At 49.3% G+C, this 22,935-nt stretch overlaps 1 protein-coding gene and 1 long non-coding RNA gene across 8 annotated transcripts; one reads left to right on the forward strand and one right to left on the reverse strand.

Moving 5' to 3' along the window:
• Positions 1-1,425: 1,425 nt before the first annotated feature.
• On the reverse strand, positions 1,426-22,573 carry LOC115347782. Its single transcript, XM_041127030.1, has 4 exons — positions 22,468-22,573; positions 21,696-22,224; positions 13,825-13,830; positions 1,426-2,808 (listed from the first exon to the last, which is right to left on the reverse strand). Exons 1-4 carry the CDS (start codon positions 22,571-22,573, stop codon positions 2,415-2,417), a joined length of 1,035 nt encoding a protein of 344 aa, XP_040982964.1. The 3' UTR covers positions 1,426-2,414.
• Positions 2,832-10,258, forward strand: LOC115346971. 7 transcript variants are annotated; one of them, XR_003925330.1, is made up of 9 exons: positions 2,832-3,211; positions 4,014-4,068; positions 5,221-6,424; positions 6,963-7,065; positions 7,120-7,879; positions 8,873-8,928; positions 9,012-9,052; positions 9,140-9,192; positions 9,374-10,258. It is a non-coding gene; the product is annotated as an uncharacterized LOC115346971 (long non-coding RNA). The 7 variants fall into 7 exon arrangements; XR_003925333.1 differs by lacking the exon at positions 9,374-10,258 and having other exon boundaries at positions 7,120-7,166; positions 7,764-7,879; positions 9,140-9,300; XR_003925332.1 differs by lacking the exon at positions 9,374-10,258 and having other exon boundaries at positions 6,963-7,166; positions 7,764-7,879; positions 9,140-9,300.
• Positions 22,574-22,935: the final 362 nt, after the last annotated feature.

The following is a 22,935-nucleotide window of genomic DNA, read 5'->3' on the forward strand; positions in this document are numbered from 1 at the left end:
GAGAGTTATTTGGTTTTAAAAGAAAAATCTCCTCCCCAAGTGTTTTGTTTTACAACTCAATCACTTTACACACCTCCACAGAACTATGGACGGGACATTAATGCCCTCCAAGGCGGGTCAAAGCCTCTTAATCCAGACGTACTGCCCGCAAAATAACTGTAACCCTTACCTACAATACAAGGCAAAGAAAGAAGCTGAGGAACGCAGCTAAAATGATACTGTGTGACTCGCCTCAAACATACGCAGCCATTGTGACTTCATCACATCTTCCAATTCTCTCAAAACAACTCTCTGAAAGCCCTGATAGCGTGAGTAAAACTGCCCTAGGACCATAAATCTGCAAAGTGCTCTTGGTTGCTTGTCATATTCTCACTCCCTTACTTTGGATGCAGGAGCAGAGAAGTGGATATTCAGTGCTATACTTTGCAAATACATACAAACTGAGTCAGGGTACTGGCATTTTGCCTGCAGGCCAGAAGCCAGCTATGGCCAAGTGCTAACTTAACTTTGACAAAGGCTGGCTCAGCCACTCTGGGCAAATCACTTCTCTCTTTCTGGCATCAGGGTGAAGTACACAGGCAGACTTGCTCAGGCAGTGAAGCTAGGGTAAGTAGTTCCTTCTCACTGCCCTATCCACCTTTCTCTTCATGGAGCTGCTACAATGGTCTGAGCAGTCACAGTATAAACTAGGTAACAGAGATAATCCCCAGGACGGAGGGGTTTTTTTGTTTGTTTAAAGAAAGCAAGCTAGAAGTAACATGTCACAGCACAGCCTCACTGACACCCAAGTTACCAAATCAGGAAGGCACTGAATTAAATGCAGGGCAAGGGCAAGCAGCAGAGGGCAGGAACTTTTCCACAGGAGAAAATGGATTGGTCCTGTCCTAAAAGAAATGGGCATTGTGACGATTTCCTTCTTCAGGCAGGGCCTGTTAGCTAAGAGCATATGGCTAAGATTTTAGTAACACGCTCCCTCAAATACCCTTTGCTGTCTCAAGGCCTGTGATGCTGACTTAACTCCTCTAGACAAATTTTCAGTTCCCACCTGTCTGTCATTCCCAGGTAGCTGAAGAAACAAACTCTGGATCACGCATACTAGAAAGAAGTAAACTCCTACTGCCCTCGAGTACGTTCAGCTAACGAAACTTAGGACAAAAGATAGTGGCCAAACTGCCATATCGTCATAAAATACAGCACTTTGATTTTATACAGATATATAATCTTGATTGGAAAGCTCCAAACACTAGCAAATACAGTACCTCCTTGGACAAGTTGTTCCAACAGCTGATTCCTCCCACGGAGGAAAAACAAACTTGTTTTTCAGTCTGAATATGCTTCATTTCTCCTTCCAAGCACTAGATCTCATTGTGCCTTTCTCAGATGGCACAAACAGCCCTCAGCAAGGATGCTTCCCCAAAGGCGCTCCGAAAGCACAACTGCAGTGTGTCTGAGTGAGCAAGATGTGGGCTGCCTGCCTCCTTTCTGTTGGGCTGGACTCACACACTGCCCAGTGTTAACACCACCTCGTGGGGGATACACCCAGCTTCCTCTGGTCTCAGCACCCAGTCTCTGATAGACATGCCATGTCATCATCCATGAGTGGAGCTCCCACAAGCTTTTGCAATCAGTAAAAAGCATCTCAACACTGAGCTCCAGGGACCACGTTACACATTGCGTCTAAGGAGATGGGGACCAGTCCTAAGGGCTCTTGGACCATTTTAAGGTTCCTTAAGGTTCTAGAGCAACCCCTGTGCTGTTCACGGGGCTGCAGCGAATTTCTCTCACATAGCCACAGACATCTGACTGTTAGGAACTGTTTGCATCACCCTGGGGGCTGCCAGGATCCCTCCAGTACCGTGCAAGGTCCTGAAAGCTGGTCCTGGATTATCCGTCAGCTCCTGAGACATTCCTGGTGTGTCTGGCGCCAAGGGCTGGGGCCTTCGGTGGTGGGGTGGGAGTTGGAATTTCCATAGGGACAGGTGACTTCCTGTCAGCCCCACTGAGCCCCATTACAGGCATTAGGGGCGTTTTGGTGTGTACAAAGGCCTGCCATTTGTCATGAAAAGCGTGACAAAGTTTTCTGTTTAGCCTTCCTTTCTGTCTCAGACTTTTCCATGTGCTTTTTGGTGTGCCTCAGGGTTTTCCAATTTCCTTTTGGCATGCCACCGGGCCATTCTTTTGCCTTTCTGTGCTCCCAAAGTCATCCAGTTGTGTGTCACCCCCTGGCGTTTCTCTTTTACCCTTTTGTCGCACTGCAAAGTTCTCCATTTGCTCTCTTGTCCTCTTAACACTACTTCTCCTTGCACACTCCAGGTTTCTCTATTTAGCTTTCAGCATGCCATTTTCAGGAGCTGGGGCACACCTCAGCTGCTTTGGCAGGCCCAGCCGACCCTGATGGGGCTAATGGCGGTGGCTCACCAGCTCCTGATGGACAGCAGCTCCGGACCAAGGGGCTGGCAGACCGGACTGCAGCTGCGGATGGACGGGCAGGGGTGCGTTGCCCCCCGGGGGACAGTCGTGCGGCAGGGACTTGCCGAACATCGCCGGCTAGGACCAGAACTACGACTGCAACCGTGAAGCAGGCGAGCGCTGATGGAGGTTTTGTGCTCGGGCAGCGGGTCCCTCCCATTCCGGGGGGGGGGGGGGGCAGATGGGAACGTCGCGGGCAACTTGGCAGAAAAGCTGGGGGTCCCAGCACGCAACGAGCGAGGAGAGAAACAGCCTAGAGTCATAAGCGAAGCCGCACTACCGGGGCCGCAGCAGGGCGGCGCACCGCCTTGGCGGGGAGCCGAGATCGCGGCGGGGCCGCTCGGAAGCGAGGTGAGGCTGCCGGAGCGCCGGGGCTGCGCCAGAGGCGGACGACGGCGGGGAGCTTACTGAGGAGTCGTAGTAGCCTGAGGTCAGCTGGACACGGACCTGGGCCAGGTCGTGTCGAGGCGGGGAGTCGCGGGGGAATCGCCGGGGAAGGGCTGGAGCAGCCCGCAGCCGCTCCGGAGGCTCAGAGCGCCGAAGCGGCTACCGGCTCTGGCGGGAGAAAGACCGCTCCCAGCGTCACACCGCCCACAGCAGCGCGCACTGCATGCCGGGAGATGTAGTCCTTCGGCACGGCGCCGCCGACCGGGCGCTTTGTTCTCCGCGGCATGCCGGGGGACGCGGCTTGCCGTCCTCCGACTGCCAGCCGGAGGTGTTCTTCCGCGCCGCCTGCTTGGAGGTGAGTCCCGCAGCCTTCTTTTGCCCGCCTAGTCCTTTTAGGACCCCTTCTGCATCTCTTTTTCTCTGTCAGAGATTCCCTTCCTCTCTTATCCCTTTTAGATGACACTAAATCTCCAGTAACTTCAGATGCTTTTAACAGCTTAAAATAAGAGTCTGCATTTGCTAGAGTAAAAACAAGTTTAAATTACCTCCCTGTTTATGTCATTGCTATAATACACGCAGTCCTTCATAGTATTAGCCTATTTCCCTTTTCTGTGCTTTGTATGCTTAAACTAAGACAGAGAACAAGACTGACGACTGCCCCGCTGGCCGTCTTCATGCATTTTCCCGGTTTTCCCCTCCCCTTCCTCAGGAGACTGTGGGTGGGGCTCAGCGGGATGTCAACCTCAGGTCTCACCGCGGGCTTCTCTTTCTGCTTCTGGCTTCTAAGGAGCTTAGCGGTCTGTTGGTTTTTGGTTTTTTTTTTTTTTTTGCTGGCGGTCTTTGAGCTAATAAAGATGTCTGGGAAGGTATGTTTTCAAGCTCAGGGAAGCATAGGGTCCTATAAGAGCAACGGGATATGGCAAGGCTAAGCTGTGGGTATAGCACAAAGTGGTGTAGCCACGGCAGTTTTGTTTCCATGTCATCATTTTCCTCTCACTGATTTAGCGATGTTTTTTGTAATTGTAGTCTTCCTCTCTGGCCCCCACTCCCTCAGGGACGTGCCCTCCAGAACTCTGAGATCTCTGCTCCTCCTAAAAGTGCCTTTTACTTAACTTCATTCCCTGACTTTTGTATCCTTCCCTTCACTGTCCATCTAGGTGTCATGGTCGTTGTTACTTGGAGGCATTGACTAGGCACTTATTTCCAGCACAGGTTTGTGTCACTGTCTTCCCTGGAATTTATTGTAAACAAGGATGCATGTTATTTGTGCTTGTAAGAATCTCCAGTTGCTGGTCTTTCCTTTATCACAGTCCCTGGGCATGCAAGCTTCTTCTATTACTCCAGTTTTGCTTTTTTCCTTAAGTGTCCAATGCGGTTTGCTCCACTATCACTTATGGCAGTTACAGTCTTTTACTGTATATTTAGCACCAGTTTCTGTAGTTGTAAGGTGTCCATTTTAGATCTTCAAGTCACTACATCACACCATTGTGGGTTTTCCATCAGCTGACCACCTCCATAATTCCCTAAGGGCCTTTGTAGGTAATTAGGTTTGGGTCTCCTGTCCTCCCAGCTTCATCTGTTAGGGGGTCTTGGTTGCTGTATGGTGTGGGATCCTGTCTTTTTGAGCGTTTTGGGTTTTTCATGTTTTCTGTTTTTTAGTTTGATTTTTTTCTTTCTTTTTTTTTTTTATTCCTGCAGGTAAAGTCAGGTCTTCTTTTGACATCAAGGTCCCTGTGGCTCTCTTTCCTCTTTTTTTTTGCCAGATATCTTCACCAGCATTTTCCCATGGGGGGGGGGGGGGCAGGAGGAAGCAGAGTGCTTGGAGCGCTGGATCATCTGGGGAGGTAGCGTTGGGCTTCCTCTCATCTTTGCAGGGTTGACCCTGAGGAAGTCCAGTATGTGGGTTGATTCTGTGAGTATATATGATGTCAGTGCACTAATCCCTTTCAAAGTGTGTCAGAGGGTAAGGTTTTTGTTCTGTTTGGTGTAATGTTCTGTTTTGTGCACTTGTTGAAGCTGGCTTCCTCCCACACAAAACTTTATCGCCAAAACAGTCGGATAGATACAAGTCAGATACACCCATGTTTTTAGGTCGTATCTTATTTGCCAGATGTTTTGAACTAATTGTATCTGATTTTCCCAGCAACTCACAAAAGGGTTTGGGGCACCCCAATGGCAGGTGCTGTCACCAAAAGGCAAAGCAGGGTCATAGAGTTTTCCATTTACGGGAATGGGCTTAGTCATCTCCTGCACAAACTTCTGTTATGTAGTGATCGGGATGGTAGCTTTCTTTAGATTTCTTGAAGAACAAGAGGACGATGGAGCAGGTTATTGGAGCATAATCATTTTCACTTCCTTTGGCAGTACAGGCACCCAGGGGTCACCCTGCATTCAAGGAACTGCGTAAAGATATGTGTGTCAACTGGCAGCAGAGGAAGGAAGCACCTGTTTGGAGTCCAAGGTGATGAAGCAGAGTCTGTTGGATTTTCATTATGAGGGGACCCCTCGTCGTGGGGGGTGGGGCTTGGACGTGTAAACATGGCCCTGGATGGGGGCACTGTCTATTAAGTTCAAGGCAGTGAGGCCTATCATAGACACCACTGGACAAGCATTAGAACCTGGTGCCCAGATCGGACCGACCTGGCAGAACTATCCTGCCATCTGAAGTAATGCATACTTCTGTACCGAGTTTTTAATAGCTTGGTCACCTTCAGCTTTTCCTCATCGAGCTTGTATTTTGGCAAGAAGTGGCTCTCAACAAGCATTTGGGTCTGAGAGGTCTCCATTAGATTTTTGGTGCCAGTCTCCATTGGATTTTGTGACCATCGAGTCATATTCAGCATCTGTCTGCAGTGAGGTCTCCTGTAACTCCTATGCAGTTGCGGCTTAAGACTTTTTAGCACCGTGTTATCCAATAATAGCGTTCTGTATGTGAGAGGCTTCTGGCAGCCCAGTCTTTTGTCCCATTTATGTTGGCACTCTCATTCCAGAATGCTGTCTACCAAGAGGTTCTCCTTGCTGCAGTTCATGGAGTCATTTAGGAGTTATTTATCCATAAAGGAAAAGTCTGTCATTACACCAGCCACAGATGCTAGCTACCCATACCTGTTTTGGCATTTGCAGGCCTGAGTGTTTCAGCTCTGTCTGTCACCCCGCCTGTGATATTTGAGTCATCTGGCGGTAACTCTCATTTTTGTGTGTTGATGAGTGGTTTGACTTATTCTTGCAGTTTAAGTAATAGGTCTAGGCTAAGCAGGATGGATGAGGAAGGTGCAACAGCAAAGGTGAGCAGATGGTGCCAAGGGGGGTGCGGTCGACAGCTTGGGTTTTGTGCTTTTGGGGTCTCTCTGAGTTGCCTGAGTATGTAAGTCGGTCAGTGGGATTTGTTAGTCTGTTTTGCTTGGCAGGCTCTCTATGTCAGAAACCTGTGTGCCTCTGCATTTTCCCAAGGTGAGCCTGGCATCAAAGGTTCTGTTTTCTGGGATGTTGGAGATGGACTGACGATATGAGCAGGTGCCTGACATGGATACTGACCCTAGAGGCATGGCATGGGAGGTGGGCAGAAAGGGTGAGTCTGGGGTGTGGCTATCTGGGTGGGGGAAAGAAGAGGGAAAGGTGTATGCTTTTCATGGGTACTACTGTTTTTCTTGGACTCGCTGATGTAACTGTCTCAGCATGGTGGATTGGAGCACAAAGCACAGGTTGACAAGGTTAGTGGAGCAAAGTCAGAATGAGGACAGTTTCCTGTTTGTTAGGGTGTTTTTCAGCATCCAGGTGACTTGTTTTGTTTTATTGCTGCAGATGCAGAGCAGGGAGTTGGTCACTGAAGGGAAATGGCAAGCAGAGTGCCTTAAGAAGGTCAGTCAGCACACAACAATGGAGGGAATAGTTCCATCGTTGGTGCCTAAATGACCAGTTAACACTCTGTTTTGAAGGTGTGAAAAAACTCATGAAACCATGTGTGAAGCGGAATGTCCGTCCTGCAGTGTGTTGGGCAAGGTGCAACACCAAAACATATTGGTGGTTATTTTTGAGACATCAATGTTGTTTGCGAGTAGGCGAGTGCTTCCAGACACAATGGTCACTTTGCCTCTCTGGTTTTCCAGGTGCCACGGGTGATGCCAGCTGCAACATCTGGTGTTAGACTGGGAGTGGAGCAGGTGAGCAGAATGCCACTGCGCTTCCAAAGAGGCCATCATTGCAGAAGAGGTCAGCGTTGACTGGTGTGACTGCGCTTCCAAAGAGGCCATCATTGCAGAAGAGGTCAGCGTTGACTGGTGTGAAACTGGCTGATGGCACTCCATTTGCGGGTGACGAAGAGGAACTGGGTGATTGCTGCAACATCCTAGTTACCCTAGTCAGTCTGCATTGAGGATGGATTCTGACCCCCAGCCCCCTCAAAGCTAAATTGAGCTATCTTTGCATGGGGTGGCAGGGAAGGGTTTTAAATTCAGTGTAGCTGAGAGGGCGGTTCCGAGTAGGACATGTTTGGGCAGAGAGAGGGTCCAGGTTCCTTTGCGCAAAATGCAAGCGCCTGCTGGGCAGGGCAGTTCCAGCCCATCTATGTGGTGTTGTGTAGTTTGTGTAGCCTGTTTTATGTGTCCTATGCAATACCTTACTTGGGTCTTGATGTTCCTGGTGATCTTCATGCTTGGCAGGCACATTGGCAGCCATACAGACAGTCTCACATGCCTTGACTCATCAGCGTAATGCTAACTGAGCTCTTCCTTTTTTGCGTTAGAAGTTTAACGCATGGATATGTCTTGTGTGTCTTGCCCCCAGAAGTTTACAGATGGTCATCTTTCTTGTAGTGGTATTCCAGGCAGTGTCAGCATCTCCATTCTCCAGCCATCTGTTTTCACGGAGCCCTTTTCTGCGACTTCCTCCCTGTGTCCTTATGTTCTTAGGTCTTAGAGACAGGCTTCTGGTGCATCCATCATCCCAGTTGGGGCCATAACTTTTCGTCATGGACCAAGGCATTTGACTTTCCCAAGGCCATTGTAGATTCTTCCTCAGGGCCCTTGTAAGTCTCTTCACCCAGTGGTGTCTCCGGTCCGGGAGTCACTCTTCTTGCCAAGAGTTTTCTCACGTTTTTGGGTTATGTTGTTTGTATTATTTATGCAGTGTTGGTCTGTAGATGTGTGTCTGGACTGGAGCTGCTCCGCCTGGGGGTGTAGCAATGGTAGAGTCAGGGGAAGAATAGCAATAAGAGTCTATGATTAATATGTTGATATGACTAGACTTTGTAGGCAAAGGCTGTACAATCCATCTCGGAGCAAGTAGTTGTCTGCAGCTGGTGAGGAAGCAGAGGGGATGAGTGGAGCCATCTGGGAGATGCTGCTCAAGTGGTAGTTGAGCAGAGTGAGTCTCAAAGATGTTAAGGCTTGTATGTGTGAGGCTTAATGCTTTGGGGTTTGTTTTTTGGGTTTTTGGGGTTTTTTTTGTTTGTTTGTTTGTTTGTTTTTTTAATGGCAGGCTGTAGTTGGAATCTAGATGGTATTCCTAAATGGGAATAGGACCTCTGGAATTGTTAAGCTATCGCAGAGCATCCAGGTAACTTGTTTGATAATGTTTTTGCAGATGTAGGGGGATGAGATGAGCTGTGCGCCAAAGGGTGACAGAGGAGGCAAGTAGACCACTGTAAGAAGGCGGGTTGGTGTGTGGTGTCGGAGGGAAGAGGTGACTGGTGGCTGTATTGCTAGCTTGTGTGTGGGTTTTTGTGGGTTTTTTTCCCTTGTTTTGGAGTGAAGTGGATATCAGCACTGGAGATGACTCGGGCGAGGTAAGCAATGTCATGGGGGCTGAAGTAGCTGTTATTTTTCAGGTGCTGTATGGTGAAGTTATAATCATTCCATTTTTGGGGTTTTACAGGTGGTGTGCAAGCTTCAATACGGCAGGCCAAAATGGCAGAGGCTGGGTGGGTGAGCAACCAAGGTAAAGGAGAGGGAGATGGTAATTGCTGAGGTTTCAGGCAGTATTTCAGCATGTTTCTTTTGCTTTGTTTTTTTTTTTTCAGGTGCCGCATAGAGCTGTGGAGGGGCGAAGCTGCATGCTGACAAGCAGTCCAAGAAGGTGAGGTGGTTGTTGGCCAGTTGACGTCTAATAGCAAAGAATCATATGGCAACTTGGTTAAACATTTCCCCCTGGTTTTGCAGATGCTGTGCAGGCTGTCTTCAGAATTGGATGGGTATTTGAGGTGAGCTGGTGTGGCAGAGAAGAGGAGTATGGGGCTGGTGACTTCTTGCAAGCGCAACGGTAATTTTGTGTCTCTTGGTATCTTAAGTACCACAAGTGGTGATGGCTGCACTGTCTGACTCTGGAACTGTTGCGGAGCAGGTGAGCAGAATGCCATGGTGCTTTTGAGGGGGAGGGTGTTGTGGAAGAGTTTGGTGTTGGCTGAGGTGATGGTAACTGCTGGCACTGGTGTGTGTGTTTGGTTTTGGTTTTTTTGGGAGGGGGGATTGTAGGTGTTTTGGGGGTGAGATTTGGGGGTTTGGTTTGTTTTTTTTTTTTTCAGGTGGGGCTGGGGTGTGTGCAAATGAAGAGGAACCTGTTGACTACAGGAACATCCCAGTTAATTGATGATGTTATTTTTGTTGAGGATGGATTCAGACTGCTGGCCCTCTGAAAGCTAAGTTGAGGGACCAGGGCTGGGAGGAGGGTACAAGGTTGGGAATTGCAGGGAGGGGTTTTAAAATTAGTGTAGGAGAGAGGGCTGTGTGGAACAGTCCCCTTTAGGCAGACAAAGGGAGCGGCTTACTCCTCACCACAACACTAGCGTGTGCTGGGCAGGGCAGTTCCAGCCTGTGTCTGTTTTGTGTAGTCTGTCTTCTGTGTCTTAGACCTTCCTTGTCTTAGACCTTCTGTCTCTTCTTGCCCCATCGTGTCCACCTCCCCCCCTGCGAGTTTTTACCCCTGCACATGCCCCCCATAATCCCTGCCTGCCTATCTTGTGTCACCCCTCCTCCCACTCCCCCCATATTCTGCACAGCCCCCCCACCTACGCCCTTTGCCTCTGGATCCCTGGGGTGCTGCCTTTGCCCCCCAATCCCCCCATTGCCCCCTACCCAAACTCTGACAACCCCACTTTCCCTCCTCCTGTGCTTTGGATTTGTGCTGAAAACAGTGTTGGTAACAGGGATGTGTTAGTTATTGCCAAGGGATTTTCCAGACCATATGATGACATGCTCAGCAATAAAACTGGAGGGGGGAGATGAGTGCGGTTGGGGGTGTGCTGCTCAGGGACTAGTTTGGCTATCAGTTGGTCGGTGGTGAGCGATTGTTTTCATTTGCATCACTTGTTCTTCTTGGCTTTTATTTTTCTCTCTGTTATTTCCGCCCCCCTCTTTTCTTTACATGTTGCTATTGTTTCTTTTTAGTTATTAAACTGTTTTTATCTCAAGCCATGAGTTTTCTCACTTTTACCCTTGTGATTCTCCCCCATCCCACAGGGGGTAGGGCAGTCAGTGAGTGGTTGTGTGGTGCTTAGCTGCTGGCTGGGGTTAAACAATGACACAAGGTTAGTTGCAAGCCATGCCTGGCTAATGCTTTAGGCTCTCCATGTTATTCCTACCATCCTGATAGGTCATCCTTGTTCTTCACTGATGCTTTATAGTGCCTTTTTGCTCTGTAAGCAGCAGTACTCAGGCCATGCAAGCATACCTGTCTCCCAGCCGCTGGGAAGTGACTCTGCCAAAGGCAAAGAGTGAAACAGCCGCAGCACAATCTACAGCAATTCTGCCTCTCGAGGGACCCAGCAGGCCCCTTTCTCGTGCCTCTTTCCAGCCTAGCTGGACAAAGTACAGTTGTTGCAGAAACTGCTACCCCCTGTGCCTCCTTCTCGGGTTATTAGCTTGGCCCTATGTACAGGTTGCCAAGGTCATTGACTCTGCACGGGACATAAGCACCCTGGAGAGCTTAACACCGAGTCATTCCTTTCCCTTTGGGCAGCAGTGGTTCTGCGGCTGCTACAGGCAGCCACTTTCTCAAGGGTGAGGGCCTGGGACAACAACAGGCTCCCGCATGCTCCAGTCGGACTAAGACGCTGCTCTGGGGACCCAGTGCAGGGAAAGCTGAGGTACTTTCTGCACTGCCAATGGCTCTTCACAAAGGAACTGTGCTCTGGTTTTAGTAGAAAAAAGTGTCAGTCACAGGCAGCCACATATCACTGTGCACAGCTGTTTGGCAGGTGTCTTGCTTGTTCAAGTAGAAGCATATTTCTTGCCTTGCAGTCTTGATGCCAAAACAATCAGGGACTCAAGTTACAATAGCCTTTTGATATCAAAGCACGATGACAGCTAGATCTCTACCAGCACTGTATTTCAGCTGTGTTGCTAGCTGGAAGTGGCTTGCAGGCCAGGAGATCTTTAGAGGGGTCTGAATTAAACTGAGTGTTGAAGTGTTTGTTTTAAGGAGGCAAATTAGGCAGCCAAAGGAACCGAAATGCTCACCTGACATGTTGGCAGAACAGCCCATCCAGCCTACCAAGTATTGTGTGTTGCAGGCAGAAAAGTGCAACTGTGATGCTTGCTGGTGGGAGCGGCAAGGAGTGCGGAGCCACGCTCCTGTATGGAGCAAAGATGGAACCTCGAGGGCTCTACGGTCATCTGCTGAGGACATCTAGTGTCCTGACACACGTCTTTGCTTTCCCTGCTTCATGTCTAATTACTTTGCATGCTGGAGGGCCGGGCGGTAAGTAACACTGTGCAGTGTCTCTTACCTAAGTGACAAGCCCTGCACAGGAAACCTTGTGTGTATGCAGGATTAGGAGAGCAGAGTACTGATAGCACAGAGGTGAGGAAAGGTGCGCCCACCCCAACAGAGCCCCAGGATCACCAGGGTATCGCTCATTTGCAGATCAGCCGCTTGCATCTGGTCTGCTCGCATCTGGTCTGCTCGGATGTGCCGTTTCCTGCTGAACAGAGCTGTCCCTCTGGCACAAAGCAGCTTTGGGTCTCTTGTGGCCTGCCTTCAGGCTGTCACCTGTGTTGTGTTATTTTTTTAAAATCTTTCACCAGCATCTGTTGACTGGCTGCTGTCACTCCCACAACCCTGATGCCACGTGCAGATGGATACAGCAGTCCCTGGGGCTTGGTCCAGGGCAAAAAAGCCCTGTTCACAGGTTCCCTGTGCTGCTTCTCCTCCCCAGGTAATGGGGTGGGGGGCAGGGACAGGAGCAACTACCCGAATTGTCTGTTCTTGGCATGTGACTGCTGTAAGCGCTCCAGCCCTTGGATGCTTTTTGGAACGGAGGCAATGAAGGTGACTGCCCGGGCTGCGAGTGGGGAAAGGGCAGGGCAATGTAACCCCTGTGCCCCCAGTAAGTAGTTACCGCCTGTGGCTGGTCTCTGCTGGGCTGAGCTGTCAGTCATCGCTCATCCAGCTGATGCTCAGAAGAGGATCGTTGCGGGGATGTTTCTGCCACCCTGCGACCAACGTTCGGTACTGCAGCTCGGAGGCTGCGAGTGCGCGGGGCTGCCCCTGTCCTGCACGTGCCGTCCGACGGTAACGGCAGTGCGCCAGCGGCGGGAGGTGCCGCCGCGCTCGTTGCTTCCTCCCGGTAAGGAAACGCCGCCAAAAAGGAAAGCTAGCGTGGGCTGTCTCTGCCTGGCCTCCCTCTCCTCGCGGCGCGGGCGCGGGAGCACAAAGGGACAGGTGGGGCACTTGCCGGCTGTGGGCAGGAGCTGCTGCGGCTGAAGCTGGAGAGGCCAGAGAAAGGTAGAGAAGAAGAAATGGAAGGCCGGCCGGCCGGCAGCTGCCTTCCGCTGCAGGCAAGAGAGAGCCTGCCTCTCCGCGTGTGGAAGGATCCCTCCTCGTAGTCCGCAGCAGGTCAGACTGCCGAGGTGCACTGCAGGGTCCGTATGCAGCACCGACGGTGCCGTACGGCCACGTAGTGTGCGAGCGAGCGAGGCTCTGTGCCTAGGAAGCCTCGTCTTGCAAGACCTGTGAGACACGTGTTCTCCTAGGGGGAGGAGGACAGCCGTGCAGCCGGAGTTACAGCAGAGGAGGGGAGCGGGAGAGGAGCAGAAAGAAGCGTCTGAACTGGCCAATTCTCCTGGCAGCGCCAAGAACAAGAGCTGTGGTGAGCCTCGGGGCCCTGTCTCTCTCCCCTCTTCTGCGTTCCGGTCCCTCCCTGGCCCTGCCCGGCCCCCTCTCTTTCCCACACCGCTGCCTTTTTTTTTTTTTTTTTTTTTTTTTTCTCCTTTCCTCCCTTGTACCTCTGATACTGAAAAGCCGGTCGAAGAAACTCTCTAAGGCTCGTTTTGGAGTTTTAGAAAGCAGGCATTCTTCATTGCAGCACTGGATGCACGGGGGATAGTTCCACCTAGCGTGCGTGCCACAGCTTTAGCACAAACAGGTTATATAGACTAACTAATTGCATATTAATCAGATTAGTATACGTATACATAACAATGATGGCAACTGATTATCATAGCGCTGCCTACATCCGATCATGCGCAATGAAGGATCCGTTTGAGACGAAGGGCTGCTTTTGCGACCACCGACCCATTTGAAGTTCTTGCTGGCTGCCTTGAAGTCTTTATTCTTGTTCTTGTTCTTTGATCTTGAAGCTTAACGCAGTTTCAATCCCATGTGGTCAGTTTCAGCACTGTTCTCGTCTAGCATACAGGAACATCTAGTCCTAAGAGCAAAGAACTGCAAAACTTACGAGTACCTACCTCTGCTAGTTAACTGCTTGGCTATACTTTTGTCTACTGTTTCAATCATTGTGTGAGTGTAAGATTTCTAATAATTATTTACCAAATCTCACTTTTACGGTCACCTAGCAGCAAACCAGTTTCCACGGCTGGTACAAAATATTAGAACCATCCAAATATTTAGACGCGCCATACAGAATGTATGGAAATATGCTATCAGAGGTGTCCCAGGGGCAGGGGGAGCGTCGGGGGGGGGGGGGGGCGGGCCGAGCCCCGGAGCAGACTCTCTGGCAGGACTCGTTAGGCGCACGACTGGCTGAACGAACACTGGCCGTCCGTCCCCGTTGCCCTCCGGGCTGCGTTTGCGCTCCCTTTGCACGGGGCGAGGGGCCGTGAGGGAGCCCAGGGGAGGAGGAGGTGAGGCGCTGGGGGGGTCGGGCCATGCCGCCCCCTGTTCCTGCTGGGCTCCAGCTGTTGCAAATATTCTGGTAAAGAAATCAAAATTTAATCACGTAGAAGAGTTAGGTTTGATTAAGAAGTAAAATTGTGAAGCATAACGTATAGGATTGTTACGTTTGAAACGTAGCCATAGAAGCTTTAGGAACTGCATTATGTGTGACTATCGGAACCTTAATATTGTTAAAGTTGTGTTGCCGAAATCCGGAATAAAACTCCTTAACAGCAATGAGAAGAAGCAGGCACTCCTTTATTGCAGCGCTGGGCACACGGGGGATCGCTCCACCTAGCGTGTGCACCTGTCTGGTTTAACTATGCAGGTTAAATACACACCTGTTATACATATTCACTAGATTTCTGGGAAATGTAATGCATAATCATCAACTTCCCGATAACCCATTAGCATATATAAATGTCTCTTTACGCAGACTCAGTGAAATCTCTGGTGGTCTTCAAAAGCCCTCTGGTGGTCTTCCATAGTCTTCCTCACTTTGTCCGATAGTTGACCTCTCTTATGTGATTCTGCGCAGTCCGATTTTTGCCATCATGTATTAGATTACATAAAATACATTCTATGTTAATTCTTAAATTTATTGTTTCTAATGATTGGTCCTTCAGTCACACAACCTTATTAATATTCTTATGTTAAAACAATCATTGGTCGATCTCACATAATCCATTAACCAGAACTTTGATCAAAGTAGGGTTTCTAAGCAACAGAACTAAGGTCCATAACGATTTCTTAAAACAAACCACTATAATTAACCAATCTGTGTTAGAATTCTATGGTTAACTGACTGTCAACAATACTTGTATTCTTATGATTATGCTTAGCACAGTTTGTAATATTCCTAAGTCTCTATAACTACGTTGCAAACTTCACACTCCTATCTCACGATTTTGTTTTAATCAAATCTTTATCAAAGTATTTGCAACAGTTGGAAATAGCTAACCCTAGAAACCTCACCAGGAAGTTACTGGTTTTCCTATGTTCTGTTTCAAGAAACGAAGGAAACCGTCGTGGACACCAGTTTGCTGCTTGGAAACCCCCTTACACCCTTCCCATCTTGATTTGAGTATCGAAGATTCCAGTCAGGAGAGCTAAGTGTAACTGACCAATGATTGTTTTTAAATAAGAATATTGATAAGGTTACATAATCAAAGGACCAATCCTTATAAAGGTTAAATTTAAGAACGAGCACAGTATGCATTTTTATGGAACGAGCTTCTGTAACAATGACCTGACAGAAAAAGTCTGTAAAAACTGATGGATTTTGATACTAGGCGGGACACGCCTCTGGAGGAGCGATCCCCCGTGTCCCCAGCGCTGCGATAAATGAAGTGCCCGCTTCTTAACTTCACCTTGGCGTTAAGGAGTTTTATTCTGGATTTCGGTAACGGTTTTGGCGACCCAGATGGGACCTTGCGAGTGAGACTGGACAAGATCGAGTGTTGATCGAACTCCGGCCGGCACCGAGGTATTCTCGGGGAGAACCGTCACCCTCGACTCGCAAAGCTCCTCGCAGCGTTCCCTGGAAAAAAGGTAAGGCGCCGCTTCTTTGGAATTTGTTTGGAAAGCCTGCCCGTGAGGCGCGGCGAAAGCTTCGCAGGGTTGGGGCTTGGAGGGTACCCGTTTGCAGTGGAAGCCTAGGCGTCTGCCCGTAAGTCACGAGCGAAAGCTATTGCTGGGTTGGACTTTGTGTATTATTTGGGACAACTGTCATTTGCGTTTGTTTGGTATTTGGTATTTGAATGTATGTAAGTATCATGGCATTAGCAAAATTGTTCAAGAATAAGAGTGCAGGAAACAGAACTGCTGATGAAAAGATACCAAAAACATCACCGTTGGGATGTCTATTGGCACATTGGGGTGAATTGCAGGAAAAATGGGAAACAAACAGAACTTTGAGTTATAATGCTATATCGCAATTACTGTTGTTTTGTAGGAGAGAGAGTAAATGGAATAAAGTGCCATATGTAGATTTGTTCTTTTTAAGGGAACGTATCTGACGGGGACCGGAGGGGAGTCTCCCAGCAGAAACTCTGGTTACAGCTAAACTGGGAGAACAGAAAATTGAATTTGAATTGACACTAGAGCCACCTTTTCAGTTTTAGATACCTTAGAGGGAGAGTTAAGTTTTGAAGAAATTGGTGGTGGTGGTGCAACAAGTGAACGAGAAACTAGACCCGTCTTTAAATCTTGAACAATGAAATTAGGAAAGCAATGCGTCACTCAGCAGTTTTTGTATGTGCCAAATTCTCCTAAGCTCCTGTTAAGGAGAGATCTACTGGAGAACTTAAGAGGCAGAAATTAAATTAAAAACTGGAGAGGTTAAAATTTTAATTCCAGAAACCAAACGTATCGAAGCAGTGGCTTTGTTGTTACAGGATGGTTGCTGAAAGCCGAAGATTATACCGGTCAAAGTATAACGCTGTAATTCCAATCGTCTGGACTGGGAAGTTCCCGGTAAATCCAAAAAGCAGAACCTGTGAGAATTGATTTAAAGCCAGATCAAATCCGCTAAGAATTAAACCATACCCCCTAAAACTGGAAAGTCAGAAAGGGTCAGTATTGATAAGACAAAAATTTTTAAGATATAAATTGTTAGTAGAACGTGAATCCAAATGTAACACCCCGACCTTGCCTGTTAAAAGGCTAACGAAAAAGGTTATAGATTAGTTCAAGACCTCAGAGCAATAAATCAAATAGTACAAGGTATTCATCCGGTAGTAGCAAATCCTTATACTTTGTTAACAACCCTGACAGAGAAACGAGAATGGTTCACAGTGTTAGGCTGAAAAGATGCCTTTTTCTGTATTCCCTTGGATCCCAATAGTCAAGAGCTTTTTGCTTTTGAATGGGAAAAGCCTGAGACTGGGAGAAAAACACAATATACATGGACAGTGTTGCCTCAAGGCTTTAAGAATAGTCTTACCATTTTTGGAAATCCATTGGCACAAGAATGAGACATTTGGAAGAAAGAAAATAATCAAGAAATCTTGTTGAAATAGATGGATGATCTGTTAATTGTAGCTGAGGTGGAAGAACAATGCACAAAGTTAACTATTAACTTTTTGAACTTTTTGGGAATCGGTGGATATCGAGTGTCAAAAGAAAAAAGCCAAAGAACCCAGAAAGAAGACACTTATTTGAGTTTTAAAATCCTAAAAGGACAATTAGGAGCTGAGAGAAAAAAGGCAATCTGTCGTCTCCCCGAACCCAAGACCAAAAAAATTAATGACGAGCATTTCCGGGAATGGTTGAGTGGTGTCACCTGTAGATTATCAATTGCGGCTTGCTGGTCCGACCTTTATACGAGCAGCTCAAAACCTCAAGCGATGGATTGGACTGATGCCGAGGAAGCCACTTTCAAAGAATCGAAACAGGCTGTAACGGGGGGTGCCAGCCCTAGGCCTGCCAGATCTCACAAAGACATTTGAACTTTTTACTCGTGAAAGAAGAGGTATAGCTCTGGGTATCCCGGCCCAATATTTAGGGCCAAGTGGGCGAGCTGTGGCCTACTTCTTGAAGCGATGAGATCACGTGAGTCTGGGATGCTCTGGTCGTCTGAGAGCCGTCGCTGCAACTGTGCTACTGATCCAGGAAGCTCGTAAGTTCACCTGAGGACAAAGGATGACTGTATGTTTCCCATATGATAACTGTTGCGCTAAAACAGAAAGGGGGGCCTTGGTTATCCCCTAGCAGAATGCTGAAATACCAAGTGGTGTTGCCGGAACAAGATGATGTTTACTTGAGAACTACTACCACCGTTAACCCTGTTGTGTTTTCAAGAACTGATCAAGTTAAAGGAGAACGGGAACGTGACTGCTTGCAGACAATCGAAAGAGTTTACTCCAGCTGACTGGATCTCTGAGACGTGCCGCTAGAAGAAACGGATCGGGAGCTACATACCGACAGAAGCGGTTTCATCCGTGAAGGAAAACGTTTATCAAGATATACAATAACAACCGAGGAGGTAATTGCGTTGCCAACTTTGCCTTCGATGATATCTGCCCAAAAGGCTGAATTGATAGCTCTTATTCGAGCTCTGGAACTAAGCCAAGGAAAGCGAGTCAACATTTGGACAGACTCAAAGTCGGCTTTTGGAGTAGTACGTGCACGTGGAGCGATAACGGAGAGAAAGAGGACTCTTATCTGCACAAGGAGCCGCCATTCAGCATGCAGAACAGATACTGAAATTGTTAGAAACCGGTCAAAACCCAACAGCAGTCACAATAATGCACCGTAAAGCACATCAGTTAGGTAAGACTGTTCCTAACGCAGGTAACCGACTGGCTGATAAAGCTGCTAAAGAGGCTGCAGAAAAAGGCATCCTAGCACTGGTTCCAGAGAAAAGTATAAAATTGCCTAAAGAAACTCGAAATTATAATGAACAAGATGAAGAATTGTTAGATTGCAGGCTAACAAAATGAAACAGGACAGGCTGTAACACTGACAGGTCAAATAATAGTCCCGCCCACAATAATAACAGAAATTGCCCGAGCTGAACATAACAAAGTATATTGGGGAACAGAAGGTAAAACATGACAAAGATCGTTTAAACACTTATAAGCGGATGTGAAATTTATATATAAAATGATCCCCAAATCAGTAATAAGATTATCTTTGGAATTATTAAATAAGGAAATTTTTTAGGGGAATATTAGCAAATTGATTTTCTAGAATTGCCTTGAAAAGAAGGATATATCGTAGTTTTAGCTGATATCTTCACTGGGTGGCCCAAGGCTTTCCCTTGTCGCACCAACAAAGCGAGAGAAGTAGTTAAAGTCTTGCTCAAAGAGATAATACCAAAATATGGGGTGCCCGTAAGAATGTCACCTGACAATGGCCCTCACTTTATAGCAAAGATTATGAGACAAGTTGAGCAAAGTACTATCTATAGATTGAGACTATCACACCCCATATAGACCACAAGCAAGTGGGGGGCAGGGTGGGGGGGAGAAAGAATGAACTATACCCTTAAGCAACAGTTGAGTAAAATTTGTCAGGAAACCTCACTCACGTGGGTTAAAGCCTTACCGACGGCTCTATTAAGAATCAGAGTATAGCCAGAAGAGAAAGAAAATTTAAGTCATTATGCAATGTTATATGAAAGACCGTATCAAGAATCCTATGTTCTGAGTTTCTTGAGTGCCTTTGGAGATATGTTTTTAAAAGGTGTTATGATTTTTTTAAGAAATTCTTTTCAAGAACTTCGTCAGTATGTCTCCGCAGCTGGACCCTTAGAATTGGACGTAGCAGCACATCCCTTCCGACCGGGAGATTGAATATCTATAAAATCACTGAGAAGTGGAAAGGACCGTATCGAGTCATTTTAACAACGCTTATAGCAGTAAAGGTCTGGGAGAAGAACCTTGGCTTTGTTATTCAAGAATAAAGCAAGCACCAACAGGAAATTGGAAGTCTAAAGAAACTGGCCCTTTGAAATTGAAAATCTGTAAGTAAGTTTCACGTTATCTATTTGGGAAAACAATTGTGTAAAGTTTATAATATTGGGGTTGCTATTAGGAATATTGTCAAGGGCAGTAATCTTTTTGTGTGTTATAGGGTTTAAGTATTTTTTTTTGAGGGGTTCTAAACATAAGATAAACAAAATGAAACAATTATTGTTTGAGCTGTTAATCTTGATATTAACCGTTTCTGTAATTTTGATTAGAAAAAAAAAAAAAATCTAGTTTTGTAATTGATTCAAAGTTTTGTAAAGACACAAAATTTAACCTCAATAACAGCCTGCCTTCCGATTCCAAAGTCAGATGAAAATCTAGTTCCATGGAGAGTACTGACATTGAATTTAACCAAAACTTGAGAAAAGACATAGAACAATGAGAATCATTTTAGCAAATTAAATTGGATGGATTTAAAAGGCAATTATTTTTTTAAATTTGAAAGAAGGAATTATAGCATTTTGAATAATAACATTACCAAACCATCCACCTCACGGACAAAAGAATTAATTTATCGCCCTCAGGGAGAAACTTGTACAAACACCCCTTGGGGCTGTCAGTTGCCAAAACCGTAGAGACGAGTGCAAAAAGGAACTTGGGATCCTATTTAAAATCTAAACCAATGTTTAGAATTTACTGGAGTTCCAGGATCCTTGTTAGAGCCACCCAGAGTCAGGACCATCTATGGAAATTTAGATTGGTTTAGACAAAGAGAGCAAAATCACACATCCTAAACAGAACGGTATGAAAGTTTGTACTTGCAACTCCTCTGACCCCCCAATCCAAAGACTTTCTCTAGTGGCTAAAGCTCTAAGAGGGGGGATGTATTTGTAGAAAGTATAGTAACATTTTAAATGATCCTGGGTCCCCTCTTAATAATGGAAAAAAATTAGCTTGGAATTGACTGTATTAAAGGACAGGTGAAAAGTCTAGGGTTAACTGTTTGGGTGACTAGTGATGATATATGCTCCACTCACCTCTTCATGAAGGACAAAAGCAAATAACGGACTTTAGACTTAATAACTCTGTCCTCTCTCTGGAAGAAATCTCCCTTGTGGCCTCGATGGTGGACTTGGGTAAATCGAGAAGACGATACCTGGCAATTGCCAAGTCTTAGAAGGAAAATAAGATGGGTATTAAAATCTGTATTTTTACCCCAGTTAACAACTCTTCAAAATAAGATGACTCTTGACACCTTTCATTCCATAAACGAAGCGCCTGCTTCTTAACTTCCCATGGGTGTTGAGGAGTTTGATTGCGGCTTTCGGTACCACAGCTGCGGGCCGGGGCTGGAGGAGCCCCAGGTGCGGGCAGTGAGGCTGATGGCGACGGCCCCTCCCTGGAAAGGGGGGGGCTGCCGGGGGAGGGGCCGCGGCGGGGCCGGTGGGAGCCCAGGCAGGAGCGGAGCGGTGGCCGGGCTGCGGCTGCCCCTCGGGAGGTGAGCGGGGCCGGGCGCCCCTCGGACCGCGAACGTCCCAGGCGGGGGTGGCCCGGGGGAGGTGGGGGCCGCCCGTGCCGAGGCCGGGGGGGGGGGGGGGCCTGGGGGCTCACAGGGGGGCTGGGAGCACGTGGGCCGGGCGGGGGCCCGGGCCCCGGCCCCATGGCGGGGCTGCGCAATCGCCCGGCGGGTACCGGGAAAAGCTCCGAGGAGGACGGCGGGGTCGGTGTCGGACGCACGGAGCGGCAGCGGGGGGGGGGGCCGCGCCGTGGCGGAGCGGCGGCGGCGGGCGCTGCCCGGAGCCGGAGCCGGGCGGGGGGTGCCGCGCCGTGCCGGAGCCGGGCGGCAGGAGCGCGCCGGAGACTGCGGCTGCGCCGTCTTGGGGTGGGCGGAAACGGAAGCGGCGTCCCCTCGAGGCAGGGAAGCAGGGCAGGCTGCCTCCCGTGGCATGCCGGGAGCTGTAGTTTTCGCGGACTCGGCGGCTGGGCAGCAGCGTGGCTCTCGGGCGCGGCGTAGTCCTCGCTGCCGCCGCGGCCCCCGGAGTCCGACCGGGTCAGACTCAGGAGCGTCGCTGGTTTCGCGTGGTTTTCCGCGGGCTTCCCGCTGCGCCCGCTCCCCGACCAGCCGTGCGGACGCGTCTCCCGGGCGCATGCGCCGTTCTGTGCGTGTGGCAGCCGGGTGTTTGTGCGCCGGTTCCGGCCCCTCTGGCGCATGCGCGGTCCCCGGGAGCGGCGTGGCAGGGCGCGGGTCTCGGCGGCAGCGGGCGAGTGCCGGGACCGCGGGTGAGGCGACCGATTCCCTCCGGTGGGGACGGGGGGTGCCTCCTGCCCGCTGGCCGCCCGGGGCTGGCGGGACGGGAAGCTGCCAAGCGGCCGGTGCGGCAGGCTCCCGGTCCGCCGGAGGCGAGCCGGGCCAGGGCAGCGCCGGGGAGTTCCCCGAGAGCCGCCGGTAGAAGGGAAGAGGGGACGGAGGCGCGCACCCCCCAGGCGCGGCCAGCGGGCGCCTCCCCGAGTCGCCAGAGCTCCCCCGGCCCCGCTCGGCCCGTGCGGCTGCCCCCAGCTCCAGCCCCTCCCCTGAAGCCTGTGCTGTGGCCGCAGGCAGCCCCCGAGCCCTGTCGTGAGGGCAGCAAGCCGGCCCTGCGGTGTTCTCGAGTCTCCCTCAACGTGGGTGCCGCTAGCAGCGGTGCGGGGAACGAGCGGCGTCTGCGGAAGCCCCTGCGGAAGGAGGGGGCTCCGGCCAGGGTCGAGCTGCGGTAATAACGGTCACTGCTGCCTCTTTCCCTCTCCCAGAGGCCAGGCTGTGGGTGCGGTTGTCCGTTCGTCCCCCGGGGATGCCGTTGAAAGCAGCAGCCTCAGGCTTGCGTGGGCTGTCTCTGCCTGGCCTCCCTCTCCTCGCGGCGCGGGAGCGCAGAGGGACAGGCGGAGCGCTTACTGGCTGTGGGCAGGAGCTGCTGAAGCTGGACAGGCTAGAGAATGTTAAAGAAGAAGAAATGGAAGGTCATCTGGCTGGCAGCTGCCTCCCACTGCAGGCAAGAGAGAGCCTGCCTCTCTGGGTGTGGAAGGATCCCTCCTCGTAGTCCACAGCAGGTCAGACCGCCAGGGTCTGTATGCATGACCAGCAGCGGGGTACGGCCACGTAGTGTGCGAGTGAGCGAGGCTATATGTCTAGGAAGCCTCGTCTTATAAGAGCTGTGATACATCCACGTATTCTTTTAGGTGGAGGACAGTCAAGTGACTGGGGTTACAGAAGAGGAAGGAAGGAGAGAAGGAGAAGGAAACGTCTGAACTGGCAAAGGCTTCTGGCAGTACCGAGAACAAGAGCTGTGGTGAGTCCCAGTCCCTCCCTGCCCCTCTCCTGGCCCCTTTTTTCCCAAGCTGCTGTGGTTTTTTTTTTTTTTTCTTCCCTGTACCTCTCCTATTCTGCCTATTCTCTTGTCCTGCTCCTTCTTCCTCTCTCCCTTTATTTCTTGTTTGACTGCTGCCCCTTTTTTTTTTTTTTTTTTTTCTCTCTGGGTTCTTGTCCTGCTCCTTCTCCCTCCTTTTTTTCATCCTCCGTCTCTCT

The sequence above is a fragment of the Aquila chrysaetos genome, chromosome 10, assembly GCF_900496995.4.
Source record: "Aquila chrysaetos chrysaetos chromosome 10, bAquChr1.4, whole genome shotgun sequence".
NCBI classification, from domain to species: Eukaryota; Metazoa; Chordata; class Aves; order Accipitriformes; family Accipitridae; genus Aquila; species Aquila chrysaetos.